Here is a 20709-nt window from a genome sequence, read left to right on the forward strand (position 1 = left end):
AACCATCAGCTGTAGACACACAAACGAGTCTATTCATAAACCACATCACCTTCTTGTCTAATCATCTATGTCAGAAACAAACTGCTAATTCACGCCGACAAGTCCGAGTGTGGCTTGTATCCAAGTCCCCCCGTCTGAGCGTGCCTGTATCCTGCAATCATCTGAAGTTACGCATGTGGTGGTATCAGCGGACTCCAAAAGAGAGACTTCCCCATGACGAAATGCGACGGAGCTTGGAAAGACGAGATGAAAGCGTCAGGACAGACGATCACAAAATAGATCACTGGGAGACTTTTGCCTGCCGGTCCCACTGTTCCTTCCTTCCCCTCGCCTCTCCGTACAGCAAGCCAGTCCTCGCTACAGCACAGTACAACTCGCTCTCCTGATGAATGAGCTTAAAGTGAACCGTCCGACGCCGTTCTGTTTAGTGCGACTGCATTGCTTTTGTGTATTTGTTTAAAGCCGAATCTCTGCAGCTTCACCCGCTGTGCGTGGCGAATGGGAGAGCAGAGGTGTAGAGACGTGGAGTTTACAAACAGACTGGAGCTGCTTCAGGCTGCTGGAAATAGCTGCCGAGCGACAGGGGAGGGGCGGGACCGTGCTATAAATAGAGTCGGGAGCTGAGAGCCTGCTTGGAGAAAGAGAGAGAGAGAGGGAGAGAGGAGGGGGGAAAGACAGAGAGAGACAGAAGATGGAAGAGAGGGGTTGGTCGAATGTTTATCACGTAAATAAAGGAGCCAAAAACAATAATAGGAGCCAAAAAAGGAGCCAATCTGACACAAGACCGTGACAGCACTGGAGGAGTGAGACCAAACAGAGTTTAACTTGATAATACAAGCCAACACGAGGGCAAACGAGATACAAAACAACACGAGCGCTGCTAAATTTGTGCCAATGTGCCTATAATGAATGGAACTAATTCCTGCATTTGAAACACAAGCGTTTAAATCTAAGCTTTTCGTACTGAGAACCGCTGGCTGCTTACACAAGGAATTTGCGTCAGCACTATTGACACAGAGAACACAAGGGTCACCGTTTATCAAGCGCATGTGGGTCAAAAGAATAGGGTGGCCAATACAGCGTTACCAAACCTGTGACATGCCAAGCGCTGCAAGGGCACCATGTTTATCGTTCACATCAACAACAGCAACTTACAAAGCGCGTAAATGGTAAATTAGGCATTTATAAAAACGAGAATAATTAGGAAAATTTGTGTTTAAACTATATTGAAAAAGGTTATAGGGCATTTACATTCTGCATCAGTTTAGGAGCTGTTCATCGCATTTATTATCTAAGGCACAAGCTCCAGTTGCACAAGCTCCAGAAAAGATGTGTCAAGAAGACTAAATAAGAAATATCTGAGACCACACAGTTTTCTTACAATGACGGTTAAACATTTGTTTCATGCAAGGAAACTTGGTCGCAGACCAATATTAAAGGGTAAGATTTACCCAGAGTGCCTAAATTAGACACCTGACGTACTTTTCTTAGAGCAATCTGTCACCATGACCACTAGTGTGTTGGAGAGTTAAAATGGATTTAGCAACAATCAAAGACAAGCTCTCTCAAGCATGTTTAAAAACAACATGGAACAGATACCCAGTGTCGCCTATCATTGCCTGGCCATAGGGCGGGATCTAAGCTGCGCACGTGTGTGTATTTACGCAGGCGAAATCAAAGCACGGTCAACTTTCAATGTTTTGGCACCCATACCAGGGCCGACACATAATTTGAACTGAGGCTGTAAATAGAAGCAAGTTTTGCAGCATGATCAGTGTGTACGAATGCAACGCATGCTTGCATCTTGAAAACCGCTTGGACTTTGCACTTGTTGCTCTTTAGGTTACGAGAATCCTAAACTGCTGCTATCTGTCCCACAGCTGCAGGTACGTTGAAGATTTTACATGGTCGTTCCAACTTCAGTCTCGTCTGTTGGCTTTAGTTTCCAGCCGCCCCCCGTTATTTATAGGTGGATGTACCTTTTAGGCTTACTGACGTTAGTTGGGCTTATATTTAGCCATGGGAAGGTGGGGGGAGCGCACCACTTGTTTTTTAAGCCCTTTTTTTACGAGTGATGAACTCATGTTGGTAATGTCAAGGACTTTGGCAGCAGACTTTGTTTGACAGCTAGTCTCTCGCCTTTAGCCAGATCTGACCCAATTAAGGCCAACCCAAAGCGAGCCGTAACCTTTTGCCACCGGGTTCTGAAGAAATCTTGGACGCTGGAGAAGAATGGTAAATAAATGTGGCCGTTCCTCACTGTGGCTGCGGACAGATGGGCCAAATGTGTGTTGAAGCTTCGGGAGCATGTGAACTCTCTCTCCCACCCTAAATAACATGGACTATATTAGCTCGCACTTACGGGCCCACAAAAATAGTCTCGTTTTGGATGGGATTAATTAAAACAAAGCCAAGAAAAACACAGTGGTTTCTCACACAAATAACCAACTCTGTTACTGGGGACCGCTGCCATGTTAGGAAAATGTATTTTAAGTATGCTTACATTTAAAAAATTCGCTTTCAAATGTTAACCAGAGAGCTACTTAAAGCTTCTCCTTTGCTGATAACGGATGTATAAATAATTGTCATTGCAAATTTGGATGGAAGATGGATGGGACATGTTGCATTTTCAAAAGCACGACCCGAACTCACAGCGTCAGCCAACTGGCGAGTAGTTTTTACAGTATACTCGCCAACACCGATTTCTACTCACATACGGCACTTGGCGGGTGTTCATTTTGGACCCTGGCTGAGATGATAAGGGTGTCCCACACAGTCACTAGATGGCACTGCTAGCTTGTGCTGTGGAGTCAGAAGCTATAGTTTCCATGCATGAAAATATTTCAAATGTGTTACAAAATGCAGCTATTTTTCCCTTTGATTCACAGTGTTGGATTCACGTGGGACATTTTTTTTGTGGGTCCGAAAATACAGACGCTGCACCTGAATCTGACCCAGTCGCTCAAAGAGCTCGGATTGTGCTGTGATAATTTCTCTGCAAGTCAATCCAACACAGCACAGACGAGCCCATGGCCTGTCGATACCGCCTGAATAACAACCGCCCAATCAATGAGCAATCTGTTACCCGTCTTTATTATGAGCAAAGAGAATTTGTCATGTCCATTTTAAAAGTGCTGTCAAGTCCAAAAACAAACCCAATAAAATAAATTAAACTGAATCACCTGGAAAGAATGAGAAATTAGCTCCAGTTTGCAAAATTGTTTCTTAAATGTCCTTGTTTGAGCGACTGCCAGACATTCCTGTGAGGGAAAGGCAAAGAGAATTAGCTTTCCGTTCTGCTCTGCAATGGGGTCTAAAGGACACACACATGCAAGCCTTCTAAGATATCCTTCTGCGCACATACATGCGCAAATGCGGTCAAACATATCAATAAACTGCCCATGAAAGCCTGATATGGTGCCCGTATACATTTACAGCGAGAAAAACAACCTTTTTTAGAATCATCATTTGATGACTCATATCAAGGCATAGACTGATGCACTTACACCCAAAGTGAGGATTCACACACATACACACACATACGCGGCACAGGGGACGCATACAGATTCTTTCTCCTCAAATAGAACGCTGCGATGACTCATTCTCTGCACAGCCCCAACTGCAATGCTCCTCCCTGCCAGAGAACACGCACACGTTCACATATACATACACACTTGTGTGTATTTATTCCACCGGTTCAAATATTAACACATGCAGATAATGACAAGACCCTCTGTGTTGGAGGAAGGCCTCCTGCGGTATTCCAGAGAAATCAATGTTTCAAACAGGTTGACTCATTTAAAGCGGTGCTTACTGACCCGTGTCCCTTTTCAGATAACAAACCGGTCCAATTATAATGCCAGTTGAGCTGCAACTGCAAACAGAGGTTAAAAAAATTATGCACGGAGAACAGCGCATGCACACACAACGCAATGTTTATTTAATGTGTGCATTTTCTTCTGGAAAATGCCATTTTTAGAGCTTTTGGTTAAATGCGTTGCTAAAATAAGAACGTCATTACGCAAATGCTAGACATTTGTTTTGACCTATACTTTGCACAGTTATTCACACTTTTCTACTAAACTGAAACTAAATTCTTTAATATTAGTTTTATCAATATTGTGCACTATTTTCATCTGACCAGTTCTGGATATTACCATAGACTGTAAAAAAAAAAAAAATGGACGTAGTGTCCGTGACGTCACCCATAGCGTTCTGAAGAGAGCTTCTGAAGCCTAAAATGCGGCCACTCCCGGATAACTGAAAATGGGCAAAGAGGAGCTAAGGCCGTGTGTCCACCAAAGCGTTTTTTCACGCAGCTGGCTGGCGTATTCAATTGTTTTCAATGGGAGCGCCGCGTTTTTAGAACGCCATGAGCGTAACGAGGCGCTGAGCGAGTATTTCACGCTCAAGCGCTGAGCGTTCAGCGTTTTTTACTGGTCGCCGAGAGTTGAAGAATGTTCAACTTTGAGTAAAGCGCAGTGCTCATCACTGTCACTTTTCACCCAGCCGTCCAATCACAGTGGAGGAGGGGCGGGGCAAATACAACACCGACCAACCGCCACATTCTGCTTGTACTGTACAACGTCAACAGATGACAACAAGCAGTATAATAACGCAACAAAATAATTTAAAACATGAGCCAGAGCAAATACTTTTCATTGTATCAGCATTTTTATATAGAATCAATACAGAAACAAACAATCTGTGAAATTAGATACTAGTAACACTTCCATGGATATTCCGTATCATAATGATTCATAACAAAGAGTCTCAAATGAAAAAACCGCTGCGCTGCCAAAATGGTCTCAAGCACTCACAGCGAGACGTTTTCAGCCGGCTAAAAACGCATTGGTGGACACAGCCTAACAGGTGGAGTGGGTGGAGCTAACAGACAGCAGACAAACGGCTAGTAGTGACGGCAGCGGCAATCCACCTGTCACTCAAGTGACCACGCCCTTAATTATGCAGAACTTTAAGGCTTAATATAATTTAAACGGATGAGTTATAAAAAAATTCACACCCCTCACAGTTGTCATGAAGGGCAAAATTAGCCGTATAGACAAAAAACACTTTTTGTACCAGGCTGCAAACATGTTTTTTTTTCTGCTGTAAAGTTAGGCATTTTAACATGGGGCTCAATGAGATTCTGCTCCCTTCTGGAGCCTGTCTCTAGCGGCCAGTCACTTCCGTATTGGCTTCAAGAGAAACTGGGGGAGGTTGCCGCTTGGATATTACACACTTAAAGGAACACGCCACTATTTTTGAAAATAGGCTCATTTTCACAGTTGAGTTTTATCGTTTTCAAATCCATTCAGCCGATCTCTGGGTCTGGCGGTAGCACTTTTAGCATAGCTTAGCGTAGATCATTGAATCTGATTAGACCGTTACCATCTCTCTCAAAAAAATGACCAAAGAGTTTTGATATTTTTCCTATTTAAAACTCTTCTGTAGCTACATCGTGTACTAAGATTGATATTACGCAGTGCCTGAAAATAGGCTAACTTCCGTCAACATAACCGTCATGACAACCTGCTTGCACAGGGAGTGTGCTGGGGACTATTTTTAGGCACTGAAAGGCATTTATCATTGCGCCGCTGCACCCATGGTACGGCAGCAAAGTTCCTTGATCATTACGCATATCGGCCTAGAAAATCGCAACTTTTCATTTCCCCCGGTCTTAGTACACGATGTAACTACAGAAGAGTCAAGTTTTAAATAGGAAAGCTGTAACACCATCAGCACAGACTATCGCAGCAAGTCTAACATGCAGTAAAGTTCACAAACAATAAGAAAACATCTTAAAAGACATATGACCCCCAAAAGAATACGAGCACAAAGTGACAGTGCATAACGTTTGACGCGTGTGCACCTGAACTCGCCTGGTTTTTAGGTACTATGTGAAGTTACTACAAAAATAATAAGATACAAGTAGGGATGTGATGCGGATGCAATGCTATAACATTTCTGGTACCGATAAACCATAATTATTTTAATGTTATGGCTGATAGTAAAATTCTATTCTTGCATTAAAAATGTAAACTAAAATCATTGGTTTTAAATTCTACAAGTTAATTAGGCATCACAACATTATATTGTACAGTATGGGAAATGGATATTTCTTTAGAGATTTGCTCAAAAACTACATTTAAAAGTGTTAAGTGTGTATTAAATGATTAGCGTTTTTTAAAGCTGGAGTCCGTAAGTTTTGCCTCTGTGTCACCATCTCTGTTTGAAACCTGCAATTGCAGTTATTTGTGGAGTTATCATCTGTACCTGAGTTGTGCGTCGGCGCGGCTGCTCAGCGCGGATGAATCTAACGTTTTGAGGAGTAGGCCTATGTGCGGCTTTGTAAGTAACAAGTAACATGTCTGTCACTTTTGGGAACAAAACATTACAATAAATCGCGCTACCAACTGTGATTAAATCAACGATCGCTCGTATAACATCAAACCAGGCAAATTGTTATTATTGTTATACTTTGTTCTCAAATTGTTAATGTTAACAGCATTAGCATTGTGTGACTACCTGTATTTAGTGTGTATTAGCTTTACCTGTAGATTTCAATTTCCGTTCAGTCTGATCTTTTGCTTTTGACTACGGGTGAATCTCCAGTTGTCACTGAAGATGTAATTTGGAAATCTACCAGTACCATTTAAATTATAACACATTTTTACAAGCTTACCGTTGTGAATGGGGCTAGGGTAAGGAGATAGTTTTGAATACTGGCTTGTTGTGTACTTGCTCAAAAATTGTGCGCTCATTATACCCACTCAAATATAATATAATTATATTATAATATAATCAATAACAGGAGCTTAATTCACAAAAATGTTACTACAATACTGTAACTGATGACAGTGGGGCCAGTATGAGCTCTCAAAATCTCAAACATTTGTTCTATTATCCCATTGTTGTTCACAGTGGTTTTCAAATTCAATGGAACCTTAAAGAGAAGATGGTAAAACTCCTCAATGTGATGAAAATGAAAGTACAGGAGGACTTGATACCTGCTATCTGAATAGCTGTCATAACAAATCAGCTAAACACATCAATACAGAAACACAAAACCTTGCACAAAAAAAAATCAATAAATATCAAAAAATACTCCAGCTGCAGTTATATATTAAGAGCACATTCCTCAGCTGTTTTCATTGGAGCCACGCACTCAATAAAATGTCAATCACATTGGCGTATACACAGAAAGCATACGTAAAAGAACGAATGAGTTTGCATCACAGTGAGCAAAGAGGCCAATCAGCAAAGAGCCCTCTGGGCAGTGTTGATGTGGAGTGGGGCAAAGCGTAGAAGGTTGCCACGGCATCCAGTGACATTCAAAGACGTCATGAGGAGGACAGAGGGTTAATAGAGGTTGTTACTGGTTCTAATTATAAATGGCAGAGAGTCAGAGAGAGCCAGGCGAGGAGAGGCTGGAGAGGAGAGAGTGGGGGCGGACACAGGGCCGAAGGTATGAATTAAAGGCACATTAAGAGGGGGCTGATGGGAAAAGAAAGGGGCGAGAAGGAGAAGAAAGCTGCAGGGTACGGCGACAGATGAAGGAAGATGAACAAAATCCACAGGTTTTGTTTGTCTGAGCAACAAATCTGGCTAAGCTTCACCTGAGACGAGACAATTATACGCAATTACAATACGCACACAATCATAACAATGGGTTACTCGCCCGCTGACAGACCAAAAATCTTCTTAGAAACGTGATCTGTAATTGCTACAGCTGTGAATCAGGTTGCATTACCACTACTGCTACTACTACTACTACAACAACAAATGCCTTTAAATAAAGCTGCGTTAATCATTCTACTACTAGGAGAAAATAGTAGTCATAGTCAATCATCTAAATAAAATTTTTAAAAATAATTAAGTGTGTCAAGTTTTACCCCAAAATTTGCACAAAAAATGCTCTCTAAAATAACAAAAACTTAAATCCTCAAAAGGTCATGTTAGGAAAAACAGCACAAAAAAATCTGTTATGGAAGTTGCTGAACAAAAAGCAATCAAATTGCACTACCCCATGGTGAGCAGTGTCACCAATATCAGACAATGCAAACGTTCATGCACTGCAGCTCTTCTTATAGGCCCTTCAGACTTCTGGTCTGATTCTGGGGGTAAAATCTGGAGAATTTTGCGGAATAGAATAAAGGCTGAAATACAATACAATTACTTTTCAAATCTAAACATATTTTAAAACACCAGGCATCATACCCTTACCGATTTTGTAATACATTACAGACAAAAATACAATAAACGTTTGAGAATCACACAATACAAGATTTTCAAGTTGTTCCAAATACCACAAACTCACACAGAAACGTGTGCCTTGCTGCTAAGAGACACATGACAAATGAATACAATATGTGTTCTAAAATCACTACAAGATATCATATGTTTGTTAATATACGTTTGATATCTTCAGACTAGATGGAATCTAGTGGATGGAATCAAGTCTGATAAAAAGTCTGTGCCTATCCTACACTATGCATTTTTCTGTCAATCAGTCAACTCCGACTACCCAAAATGCACAGGCTGGCTCTGACTTTCAGCAACTAGTGTCAACTCCTCTAGACTGCAAACGTGGGCAAAAATCTAGGCAAAAGTTGTGTAGTGCAGGGTTTTCAAACTAGGGTCTGGGGACCCCCAGAGGGCTGCAAGGGAGTTCTAGGAGGTCCATGGAAATGTTTAGAGAAAAACAGTGTAAAAAATGTAAAATAATAAATAAATTAAAAATAAATAAAACTAGTATAAGTAGAAAAAAGAAACATAAAAACGTAACAAAGCAGCAGACCATAAGTTTTGCCATCTCCATTTGAAACCTGCAATTCACCCTTCGCCGGGAGTTTGATTGACAGGCGATCTGACCAATCATAATCCGCCATTCGCCGAATCCGCCATTTTTGTCCGAAAAAGCAGTCAAGAGAGCTTATAGATTAACGTTGGTGGACTTGAACTTGAAAAACGGTGTGTATTGACATCTTTCCGCAGTTGAAAAAACATTCCTTCTGAAGTTCATGTTTATTTGATACAAAAAATTAACTATATGGCAAAAGATGATCGGTTCACGAGCAGCTTTAACTGAGGCGCTACAGTGACCTGTCACCAGACATTAAAGAGCCACAAAATGGTATTTATTGTTTACATTTATTTAAAAATGACAATATTTTAGAGTTGAGTCTTTGTTTCATATTAAAAGTAACCTGCTCTGTCCTGTCTGTCAGTGCGTTGTCAGTATCCTCTTTGCTCTGTGATGTGTTTTTCACTGCGTGAGAACGTGTGTGTTCGTGTGTGTGTGGTGTGAGAGTGCGGCTTGTCGGACATAGCAACAGTAACTAAAAGGGGCGGGTTTTTGCGAACGGTCAATTGCAGTTATTTTTGGAATTATCATCTTTACGTGGGTTGTGCCTCAGCGCTGATTAATCTAATGTTTTGAGGAGTATGTGTGGCATCCGCACCGGTGTTGATACTGTACTTCGGAATCAAGTATGACCAAAATAAAGAATTTTCACCAGAAAATGTCATCTGAACAAGTCACATGTCTACCACTTTTGTTCAGACCAACTGAGAAAAAAGGCATTGCAATAAATCGTGCTACCAACAGTGATTAAATCTAATGCTGCGTTCACACCAAACACGAATAGAGCGTCAAAATCGCGTCTACCGTGTCTAGTTGGACGCTTGAACATTTTGAATCCATTCGCGCGTCCACAGCGAATTGGACGCGCGTATAAATCGAGCGTTTGAAGCGAAATAGACACGCGTTCAAGGCTCTCCAGGAGAAATGTGTCATAAAACACCACTCTGCCTCTTTTCATTAAAAATATATATTAAACATTAATAGCCACACAAATGTGGTCCAGGCAACTCCTACATTATCTTCACTGCATGTGTATTTAAATATCCTTAAAAAATAAAGTTATGAAACTTCTCTTTGCCCTCAGTCAAAACGATTTGGCAGACAACAAATTATAGATTCGTGACACCAAAGATCGCCCGTTAGATCCACACAAGACGAACCACTACAGGACATCAGAGCCAGCGGCAAACGTCAGAAGGACTGGCCGGGGTTAATGAGTGCTGAACGCCGCTGATCCACTGGAGCTCACAACTCCAAAAACGTAAGATTATTTTTAAAAGAATAGGCGCTCTCTTTATAAATAAACCACAGATTTGAGTTTTAAACAATTCATTGTGTAATTACGTGACTACGTGTATTTAGTGTGTATTAGCGTTACCTATAGAAGTGTAGATTTCAATTTCTGTACAGTCTAATCTTTTGCTTATGACTATGGGTGGATCTCCAGTTGTCACTGATGACTGTCGTTTGGACATTTCTGGATTACAATCCGCCATTATAAATGATCCGCCACCTGCAGCATCCTCACATGCGATACTACTACTAGCCGGACGATATTGCGGACAGCAAAGAAAAACGGCGACATGTTCGAATATCCCGCGGAAATCTCCCAGTGCCACTCAAATTATGACACATTAATACAAGCTTACCGCTGTGAATCGGGCTAAGGTAAGGAGATACTTTTGAACACTGGCTGGTTATGTACTTGCTCAAAAATTTATTTTGCATCATTTTTAACCCAAAAAATGGACCGTAGCTTTAATAGAAACCAAATATTTTTCAAGTAATATTTTACACTATAAATTGGATCTTTAAAGCATGGATGTTTAAAACATCTGATAACTGGAAGTATTATCAACTGAGACAAAATCTTCCAATAGCAAACATCAATGTTTTAGAGTGCAACATGAAAGAGTAAAAAAACTCTCACCGGGTGTGTTTGGTGAATTCATGGATGACGCCACTGATCTTCTCTGCCTCTGAAGTTCTCCAAGTAGCAGGGAAAGATGCTTTTTGGATAAACCTTAGCGTGCAACCTCTGGTTCGCCTGGTTTCAGAGGCAAGGTGCCGCAAGACGGCGAGTTCTAAAGGGGGTCTTCAGCGTCAGCCATGACCGTAGACCTCACAGGGAGGACAGTGATGGCCGCTGGTGCCAGCTGAACACCCTCACTGCAACAGATACAAACACACTGACGTTAATGGAACTGAGACTACTGACATCCTTCAAGCCATAAAATGCCATGCAAAATTCCCTCCTCAAAATTACAGTAGATTGCGGCTGTGACCTGTCTGAAAAGCAAGAGCATTAATAAATAATAATATAAAGCAAAACAGCTCATTTGTTTTTCGAAAAGTGAGTAAAGTCCCCTAGCTGCATATTAACGGGTTTTGTAAGAGTCATTAATGCCCGTGTCAGAATGTTGCACTCGTAACAGAGTTGTATGTTTGCTGCTTACAAAACAGATCCAGAGGATGTTAATGGATGACTCACCCTGCCTCTAAGTCAGTGGAGACGCACTACAATACCCACGCTGCCTAGCAGCGACTGGATACGCAGCAGGGTAGCACATTACCCACGCTGCCTTTCATTCTACCATGAGCCCTGCCCCAAGCAAAGAATAGAGAGGTTCTCGACCGTCTAGTTTTAGTGATTATTAAAACACTGGCCCACACTTCCTGAGCCTTAGGTCTGCTCAGTATTCAAGCAGATAATGTTATGCATCACAAAGCATTCGAGTTTGGGGATTTTAACATTCTGAAACACATTTTTTTGCAAGTCGACACATCAACATGAAGTATTAATACTGAAAATGGGTCAAAAACTTTTCTGCGCACACCAGGTGCCTTTTTGGACAAGATACTTCTGAACAATATGCAAGGACTAACTGCATTAAATCACTGGTAAAACTCACAGCACTGCATTGAGAAGGTGGCAGGCTTTGAGTTGCCTCGCATGCACTGGGACGGTAGCCTCACCTGCTGGTCGAATCATGCAAGTGCAGCCTGGACGTCCTCCAGCAGTGCGACTTGTCTAATGACCCGATATGACCATAGCACACTTCCCTTGGTATGGAATAGTTAAAAGCAATCAATCAGTTTTCTTGAATTATTGAGAGAACAACAGTGTTCCAGGTCCCTACTTGCATATGCAAAGGAATCAATATCTGCATGAACACATTTGTGTTATCAGCTCAGAGCCAGTTACCCGTAATGAGTGACTGATACATGTCGGAAATAGTCTTGTTGTTCTGCTTTGATGCACTTATAAAGTCATTTGAACTTGGGCCAGGACTTTATGGTAGCTGGATTTCTTGAGTGTAACGTTTCGACTGCTAATCTCAAACCGTTAATCTCGAACTGCAAATCCCCAAATTTATGAGCCTATAAGAATGCAGCCCAATATAACGAAGGTCTACTCTACAGGACTGTTCCTTAGATCTGGGTGTTTCTCAAGTTTAACACCTGCAATCGTGATTGATACTCACCAATTAAATAAGAGAACAATCAAGTTATCAACCACGACTGAGAATCAAGTGATAAACAGTTGAGATGGACAATTAATGCTAATAAATATTAGTTAAAATATCAAAGCACTGCTTCTTAAAAACATAAATGATGAATTATGTATAAAGAATAGAATAATGAATAATGGTTGTGTATATTGATAACCAAATATATTCAATCTACAAATTATTACTTTTATTTATTTATTTATTTATTTAAATCAATGATTTTTCCACTAAAAACTAGGGATGCAACACTATTAAAATTCAGGCCAATAACAAATAAATGGTATATAACATATTTTATAATTTAAGTCAATAATTTAATTTTGACTTAACTTAAACCTAAAATGACTGAAAACTAAAATCAATCGCTTAAATGTGCCCCGATCCAAGTCATTAAATACTGGGTATCTGCTGATACTGAGTCCCGTTCCAATACTTCTATTTTCCACTACTTGTATGTTCCAATACTTGAACATTAAAGTTTTAAAATCAATCCAACTTATACATTGATGTGCAGAGAGTCTCAGGGGCTCAAATTTAATATAACAATTACTACAGTATTTATAACATTAAATATAACAATAACTACAGTTATTATATTTATAGGCCTATTGAGATACAGTCTATATATATATATATATATATATATATATATATATATATATATATATATATATATATATATATATATATATATATATATATATATATATATATATATATATATATATATATATATATATATATATATATATATATATATATATATATATATATATATATATTTAGGGATGCCACAATTCTCAATATAATATTGAACAGTTCGGTACGGCCTTCACGGTTCAATACGCGCCTGTGAATTGCGGTTTTTCGGTTTTGCATTTAATTAAGTATTTTTCTACAAATTCTATCATTTGCCTCCATCCCAATATACTGAACAACGTGACATACATTCACATCACACGTTAGTGGTAGAGTTATACTCACGGAACACTATAGTTATTCACAATCACGAAAGTTCATTAAAGCAAGGTTTTAAAGCCTTGCCGGCTCATTCGCGTGCATATGCACTGTTTTAACATGCGCTTCTCCGAGCGCGCGCACTAAACGCATGTCAAACACGTGATTACTGGACTAAGTAAACTTACTGCGCTAATCGCCGCTAATACTGTCAAATTCACACAAGGTTAACATAAACACAGTCGGTTATGTCTAAAGTCAAAGTAAAATCGCGTGTGTCTGTATATTAGATGCACTCAGGTCTTAAATTGACAGCAGCGCAGCCTAGCGAACATGGAACACCTTAAAGGGACAGTTCACCTCTAAAATTATGTCATTATTTACTCACTCTAATATTGTTCCAAACCTGTATTCATTTCTCATTTTTGAGTGAACTATCCATTTAATGTTAATACAACAACAAAAGACAAAGAGAAAATCACTCACTGCTCTTGACTGAAAAACTTTAATACAGTAGCTTTAATAAGAATCAATGTATATTTTATAGCGAAGTCTATGTAGTGTTTTATTTTTACATTTATTCATTCAATTTCATACTTAAATGCTGCTGTACATCTCTGAGCTGCCAGTGTAAATCTTTACATATATATATTTTATATTATACAATACACTAGGAATGTGTACAAGGGTTTTTTTTTAAGTAAAGTTTTAAGTTTAAGTAAGGTTTTTCAATTCTTTTAAGTAAAATAAAGAAAGAGTATTGCAATTAAAAAATAGTCTATTTTCTCCTTAACCTCTTGCGGTTCCTGTCGCTTAAGAATAGAATAGCAAAAACTGATGTGACAAGACATCAGAACCAAACCGAACCGAAAACCGTGGTTAAAAACCGAGGTATGTATTGAACCGTGGACTAACTGTATTGTTGCATCCCTAATTAGAATATATATATTATAGAATATATATTATATTATATTATATTATATTATATTATATTAGAATAGAATAGAATAGAATAGAATAGAATAGAATAGAATAGAATAGAATAGAATAGAATAGAATAGAATAGAATAGAATAGAATAGAATAGAATAGAATAGAATAGAATAGAATAGAATAGAATAGAATAGAATAGAATAGAATAGAATAGAATAGAATAGAATAGAATAGAATAGAATAGAATAGAATAGAATAGAATAGAATATAATATAATATAATATATATATATATATATATATATATATATATATATATATATATATTTCTTGTATTTTATATGAACAATAATCAGAATAATTGCAACAAAAAGAAAAAAGGGGAGATAAAGTTAGAAAGCATGAAGCTTGCGGTGTCAGAATGCCAGTCTCTTAGTTAAGTCCAAAGCAAGACGCAATGCATTATGACAACAACGTCTCAGTCTGTTGGTAGATTAAAAAAAAAAACGTAAATAAATTACTTTCGAGTTATTCGTTACAAAAGTGACAATCAAAAAGGCTAAACACGGAACCTTGAACATGTGTGTGATGTGCTAGGATCAGACCTCACTGGCTCCCCCACATCACTCAATGGCGGTTGGTTGAAGTTGCACACCGTCACCTACTGCACCACACCTGCATGACAGCTGATGTAAAATAAAGCTGATACAGTTAAAGAAATGCTTAATCCGGACATCCCTAGTATTTGCACTTTACTGTCAAAAAAAAGCACGACATAGCAATCTTGCACCATGACATAGATCACCTGCAGTGCAGATCTTTCCACTCACATCGGCACTTTCATTAGATAGTGGCATAAGCACCACTCACATTCACTCACGAAACCATAGAAATCAAGTTAAGAACATTTCTTAACTTCATTACAGAAAGTCTGAGTATGTTCTGCATTGGTCTGCAAATAAAACTATGGACCTATATGGATCTCATTCTGAAAGGCTTGTTCTTTTCTTTGGCCACAGCCAGCTCTGACATGTCCCAGGGCCTAACATGCTGGTACAGTTCCTGGAAAGCCCTGTATTGACTAAAGAGCAGGCTAAAGCTGGTCTCTAAAGCTCTGTCAGTGATTTAATGGAAGAGCTGAAAGCTCCTCCTGTCCAAATCTTTGTCACTCCCCTCTCTATCTCTCTATCTCTCTCTCTCTCTCGTGCAAGTGGTCAGGCTTCGTGCCAGAGTGCTGATCAGTGTTTAATGCTCTTAAAAAGGATGGGACGTCTGATGAGAGTTTAAACACTGGCTCGCTTGAGAGAACCATCCTTCCCGAGGTGCGTAGCTCTCTTTCTTTGAGGCCGAGAATATGAGAAGGCATCAGTCACTCAACGAGGGTGTGAATAGCGTGGGGGTGGAGATGTGTTGATTAGCGCTCACTAGCGTCCGTGCTTGATGTTAAAGCCTCCCGCATCTCACTGAATGAAGGTTTCCAAACCATCAAGGTCCACTAATTTCACCATCTGTGTCACAAAATGGTAAAGCAAATCCCAAATTGTCTCAGGAGACTAATCAGTAAAGCATCAGACAAACAGGCTAACCTGATATAAGCATTAAAAACCCTTCCTATTACGTATCAAGAACAAAAGAAACTCCATGTGCAGATTTTCTAAAATCAAACTACTGAAAGCACAGCTCCAGCTCCAGTTCACACACTAAACTGCACTATATTGTTATAGTGTTTGATGACTCGTTTTGGGGAGTCATTTATTGTTGTCGTCTTGTATCATTTTGGAAAAAGTATTGAGGCCTAAACACAGCAGTTGGTCCAAATAAAGTGGGTACTGTCCCATCATTATTGGATAAGCGTTTTGCAAATCCCACGCGGACCTTGCGGAGATTTGAGAAACAATCATCTTCAAGTTTATACTGCTGTTGTATCACTAGCTGGGGTTCCATCCAAACATGAAGCAAATCTTTTGAAAGTTCACAAAAAAAGACACAAATTTGGAAAGATTTGCAAATTAGGTACATTTCCATCAACTTATTCGAGCAGATGAAGGTGGTAACCTAGTAACCAACAGTAAATAAAACACCATCAGCAGAAACAGCCGATTAATCATATGGGTTTAATTGGCAAATGCATTTCCATCTCCCATTATTCGTATTAACTTAGCGTTATTTAAATTAGCGTTTCCATCACTCGTTTCTGATGCGAGGCTCTTCACATCATCCTTTGGAAGTGTATAAAAAGAGAATGTGCTTTTGCGGCGCAGAAAAAGTGTTTGAGGGCGGGTCAACATAGACATTGTTCGCAGGCAGCCAATGAAGATCTTTTGGTGGGTTGTAGGGGTGTGAACCTACACTGGTCTCACGGTTCGGTTCGATTACGATTATCATGCCATCGATTCGGTTCAATTCGATATCACGATGCATCCCAATACATTGACGATGCACTGCATCCTCATGTATACAATTTTGTCAGTCAGTTATATGAACTGAACCTTTAATTTTACCTGCTCAAAGAAAACATGCTTCTTGAATGTATCAAACAAAACTTAAGTCTGGGCACAGAAGACAACAGGAGCATTTAGAACATAGAAAATACTAAAAGCCACTTCAGGAGGTGGTCTGCACTCAATACAGTCAAAACTAAAGTCTAAAAGCATCTGGTTATTGAAACCACATACGTAAATTTTACTCCTCGCAACAATGCTAAAAAAAATGTATGTGTGAGCGTGTTATGGGCTATATGACATAGCCAGAAATCTGACTCCTGCTTCTGATGCGCTGCGACTCTCGTTCAGTTCACGCTGCACGTTCAGTTTTTAATATGGTTAATCTGTTCTCTAATTATTATTTTTACTACTATAATATATCAAAATGACGGTGGAGGTGGTGCCGCAGTAGGCAAGAGATGTAACCGGTGTTATGCCTGAACACCGGTAACACAGACTATCACAGCAAGCCTATTACATGTTATTATCGATCTAAATGAATCTACTGCGAAACATAGGAGCTTGTACTGGGACGTAACAGAACTGTGTGTTTTGTATCACTAGTGCAGTGTCCGTTCTCTGAGCATATAAGCCCTGCCCGCGTGTGGCGCGCCGCTTGTCAAGATTCCTGCCTTTATTAGAGAGAAGAATATGTTCAGCCCCCTCCCTCCGAAGCTTTGAATATTCGGTGTTGATTACTACCGAAACTTTGAACTTAAAAAAAAATGGTATTCGGACCAGCCCTATAGACCAAAAACATGATGATTAAAAAAATCATAGAGTCCCTATTGTGGAAAAAAAACTAATTCCTCATGGTCAAATGTGACTTTAGAGTAAACAAACATGGCAGATGACGGGCAAGAAGTCTGTTTATGCCTCCGTCTTCTGTCAGCTCGCTTTCTGATTTGGTATAGTTTCGTTCCACATGACAATCTACAAAGTGTGTGCGTGTTTGTCTTCGGCGTTCCCCCCACTCAACAAGATTTCTGATCATAAATATTCAACTTATTGGATATTTACAATTTGAGATTGGTGTAGCCCCGACATTCTTTTCTGAGCAGATTCAATCACACCTCACACGACAGGAAAATATGATAAAATAATCTGTAGAAGATAATCAGGAATTTACCTCGCCCCAAAATCAGCCAGATTATCAGTGTGTGGGTGCCTTAAGTGACACAAGTTGTGTCAGAAAGCAGTCACAAGAATAATTGTAGTATTTAAAACCTTTAACCACTTCTGAATGCTGACTGGAGCACTGCGGATGCATTATCCAAGTGACGTGTGAGGATTAAAATAGTACAACAGATTTAGCATGCTGTCGCACACCCTGCCTGGGACATATAGAATATGCAGGGAATAAATGTTCGATTGCAGGGCGACGGGTGAGCTGTTCCACAAGAAATTAGGTGAACGCTGCCTGGTGACCCAGGAAGTGGTCACCTAGGAGACGGTGGAGACAAAAGCCCTTGCGTCATTCTACCAAGATGAGATCAAGAGGCTTGTTTGACTTGATTTTAAAGGAGGCCCTTCAAATTCAAAGATGAACGCCCGAGTAAACACTCATTCAAACAAATACGGTCATGTGTCATCATGCAACATCACGTTAATAACGTTCTACAACATATAAGGTCTATAATATTTACACTTTTAGTAGCAGGTGTGCGCAGTTAGGTAAGGTTACAGAGTCCTTGCTGCTTTAGAGCGGTCAAACCAAAAGCTGAAATTGGTCATTAGCATGCAGCATGGAGCATGACAGGTATGGCAGCCGCCCAAGAAAGTGGCGGTGTCCTCCGTCAGACCTCGAGTCTCTGACCGCTGTGTTCCAGGATTCTGCATGGCTCACATCCACAAAGACAAATGAACCTCTCTATCCCTTTAGCAATGGCTGCTTGACACACTTTAAGCACTAATCTAGTCTTTTCGATGCCACAATAAGATCACTTTGCGACTTAAAAGTGTCCCTATTATACTATTTTAAAGTTTCCTAATTTTGTTTTGGAGGTCTTCTACAACAGGTTTACATGCATCACAGGTCAAAACATTCATTTTCTCATAATATACATTGCACATCACCACATTGTTCAACGATTCTCAAACGACTGGATGAATCGGTCTCAATAAATCCCTTCTTTTCGCGAGCTACTCTGCTCTGATTGGTCAGAAGGCCCAGTCTGTTGTGATTGGTCTACCGTGTACAGCGCGTATTTCGGAAACAAGCGCCCATTACCATTACTGAACTCCAGCTCCATCTGGAGGCTTCTTAAAGCTCAGAGACTGTACACACTGTAAAGACGGTAACGGAGATTTTACTTCTATTTTACATCAATCCCAGCACGAGTCCAAATCGATGATGAAACAATGGAAATAGGCTTGCTACGATAGTCGGTGTTGCCGGTGTTACCGGTGTCCAGACTCAACACCGGTTACATCACTTGCCCACCGTGGCACCGCCCACCGTCTTTTTGATTTTTTTTTTATAGTAATAAAATAATTTAGTTCAGTTAGAGAACAGACAATACAAATAAAAACTGAACGTATCTGCTTAATAAAGCAGGATCCGACCGTGAGTCTCGGCAGCGGCAGGAGTCATTCATCAGATTTAAGAGTGAGGAGCTGACTGAGATGATCGCGGAAGATTTGGTTTCAAAGCGAAACGTAAAAGCGCCTATTTAAGGGAGTTTGTCATTTGTTTTGTTGTTGTGTTTTTCATTAAAAATAATAGGATAATGAATCCACAATTCAAGCAACCCGCAGCCGAATTGGCGCTAATTCAAAACCGAAAGTTAAATGTGCACGGCCGCACAGAGAGCGCATTGTTTACTTTCGCCTGGCTCCGCAGTGCGAGCCTCCGCGCTACGCTGACTGCGCGCATTTATTTTTGCCGCGCGCACCCTCGCGCTCGTGCGGGCGCGTCGAGTATAAACGAGGCTTTACGGACGAACTGTTATTCATTCATGGCGTGCATCTCAATCATAGACTGATCAATGCTTGATCAGTGCCCTGACTACTGAACTAGGGAACTGATTGAGACGCACCCATGGCCTCACAGAGCGCGCATTTACAGACGAGCTGTCATTCACGGTGTGTGAATACGCAACACTGGCGCGTTTTCAGTTCAAAGCGGTCGTGTGCATGTTACTTTCGGTTAGATAGAATTAGTGATTTAAAAGCCTCCGCCGGTGATACCGGTATTACCGGTGTTGTCACACATCAATTAACCGGTGGGAAAATTTCCTCACCGTCACATCCCTAAATGGAAGAACTAATTTTTCAACCCGAACCTTGAGCAGATCAATTCTCAGTGATGCTACTCAGTTTGAGGTACATTATGAGATGTTTCAACTGTAATTCCTCACCATCAGCATTAGCAAGTGTGCGTCCATCAACAAACCTGTGTGTGTGTTTCTAATGTATTGCGGTGCACATGCAGGAACTGTATCAATAACAGCACATACATTAGCCCAGCACTAACCTGAATGACTGATGTAACAACAAAGGTTGCATAACAAATCTTGCTCCATCCATTATCTTTACTCAAAGTAGTAAGAATGACAGACAGTCTGCTTTAATAGACAGTTTTAGGTAAAACTGCAGCCCACAGCTGATTAACAGTAATGTTTCAATAAGACAGTAATAACGTGAGTTAGCCGGTTAGCCTTACACAATATGAAACACAATAAACACATTGTAGGGCACAGCGTCTTCTCAACATGATGCCATCCAGTATCCGCTGCAGTGTTTGTGGTGGTTCGATGTTTCCCTGGTGTCTGCGCACGCAATAAGTAGACGGGCAATATGCTAATGTTTCAGCTTGACGTCACAACGAAACGGCTTGGGATTCGTTTGAAAAACCTTTTGTTTGATTGACTCAGAGTCGACTCTTACTTTTGAGAGACAATAACTTTATATATGCTGCACTTTCAGATTTAAAACTTTCCAAAATCCATAATAGGGGCA

The 20709-nt window shown here is 40.1% G+C and overlaps 1 protein-coding gene across 4 annotated transcripts in view; it reads right to left on the reverse strand.

Moving 5' to 3' along the window:
* Positions 1-20709, reverse strand: part of hdac5 (histone deacetylase 5) — an 82921-nt gene that overhangs the window by 53807 nt on the left and 8405 nt on the right. For all 4 annotated transcript variants that reach the window (XM_079826616.1, XM_079826614.1, XM_079826615.1 and 1 more), the window contains exon 2: positions 10797-11035. In XM_079826616.1, coding sequence (XP_079682742.1) covers positions 10797-10818 — 22 coding nt within the window. In that variant the 5' untranslated portion in view covers positions 10819-11035. The remainder of the gene's footprint in view (positions 1-10796; positions 11036-20709) is intronic.

This window comes from Gobio gobio (genome assembly GCF_949357685.1).
Source record: "Gobio gobio genome assembly, chromosome: 1".
Classification (NCBI taxonomy): Eukaryota; Metazoa; Chordata; class Actinopteri; order Cypriniformes; family Gobionidae; genus Gobio; species Gobio gobio.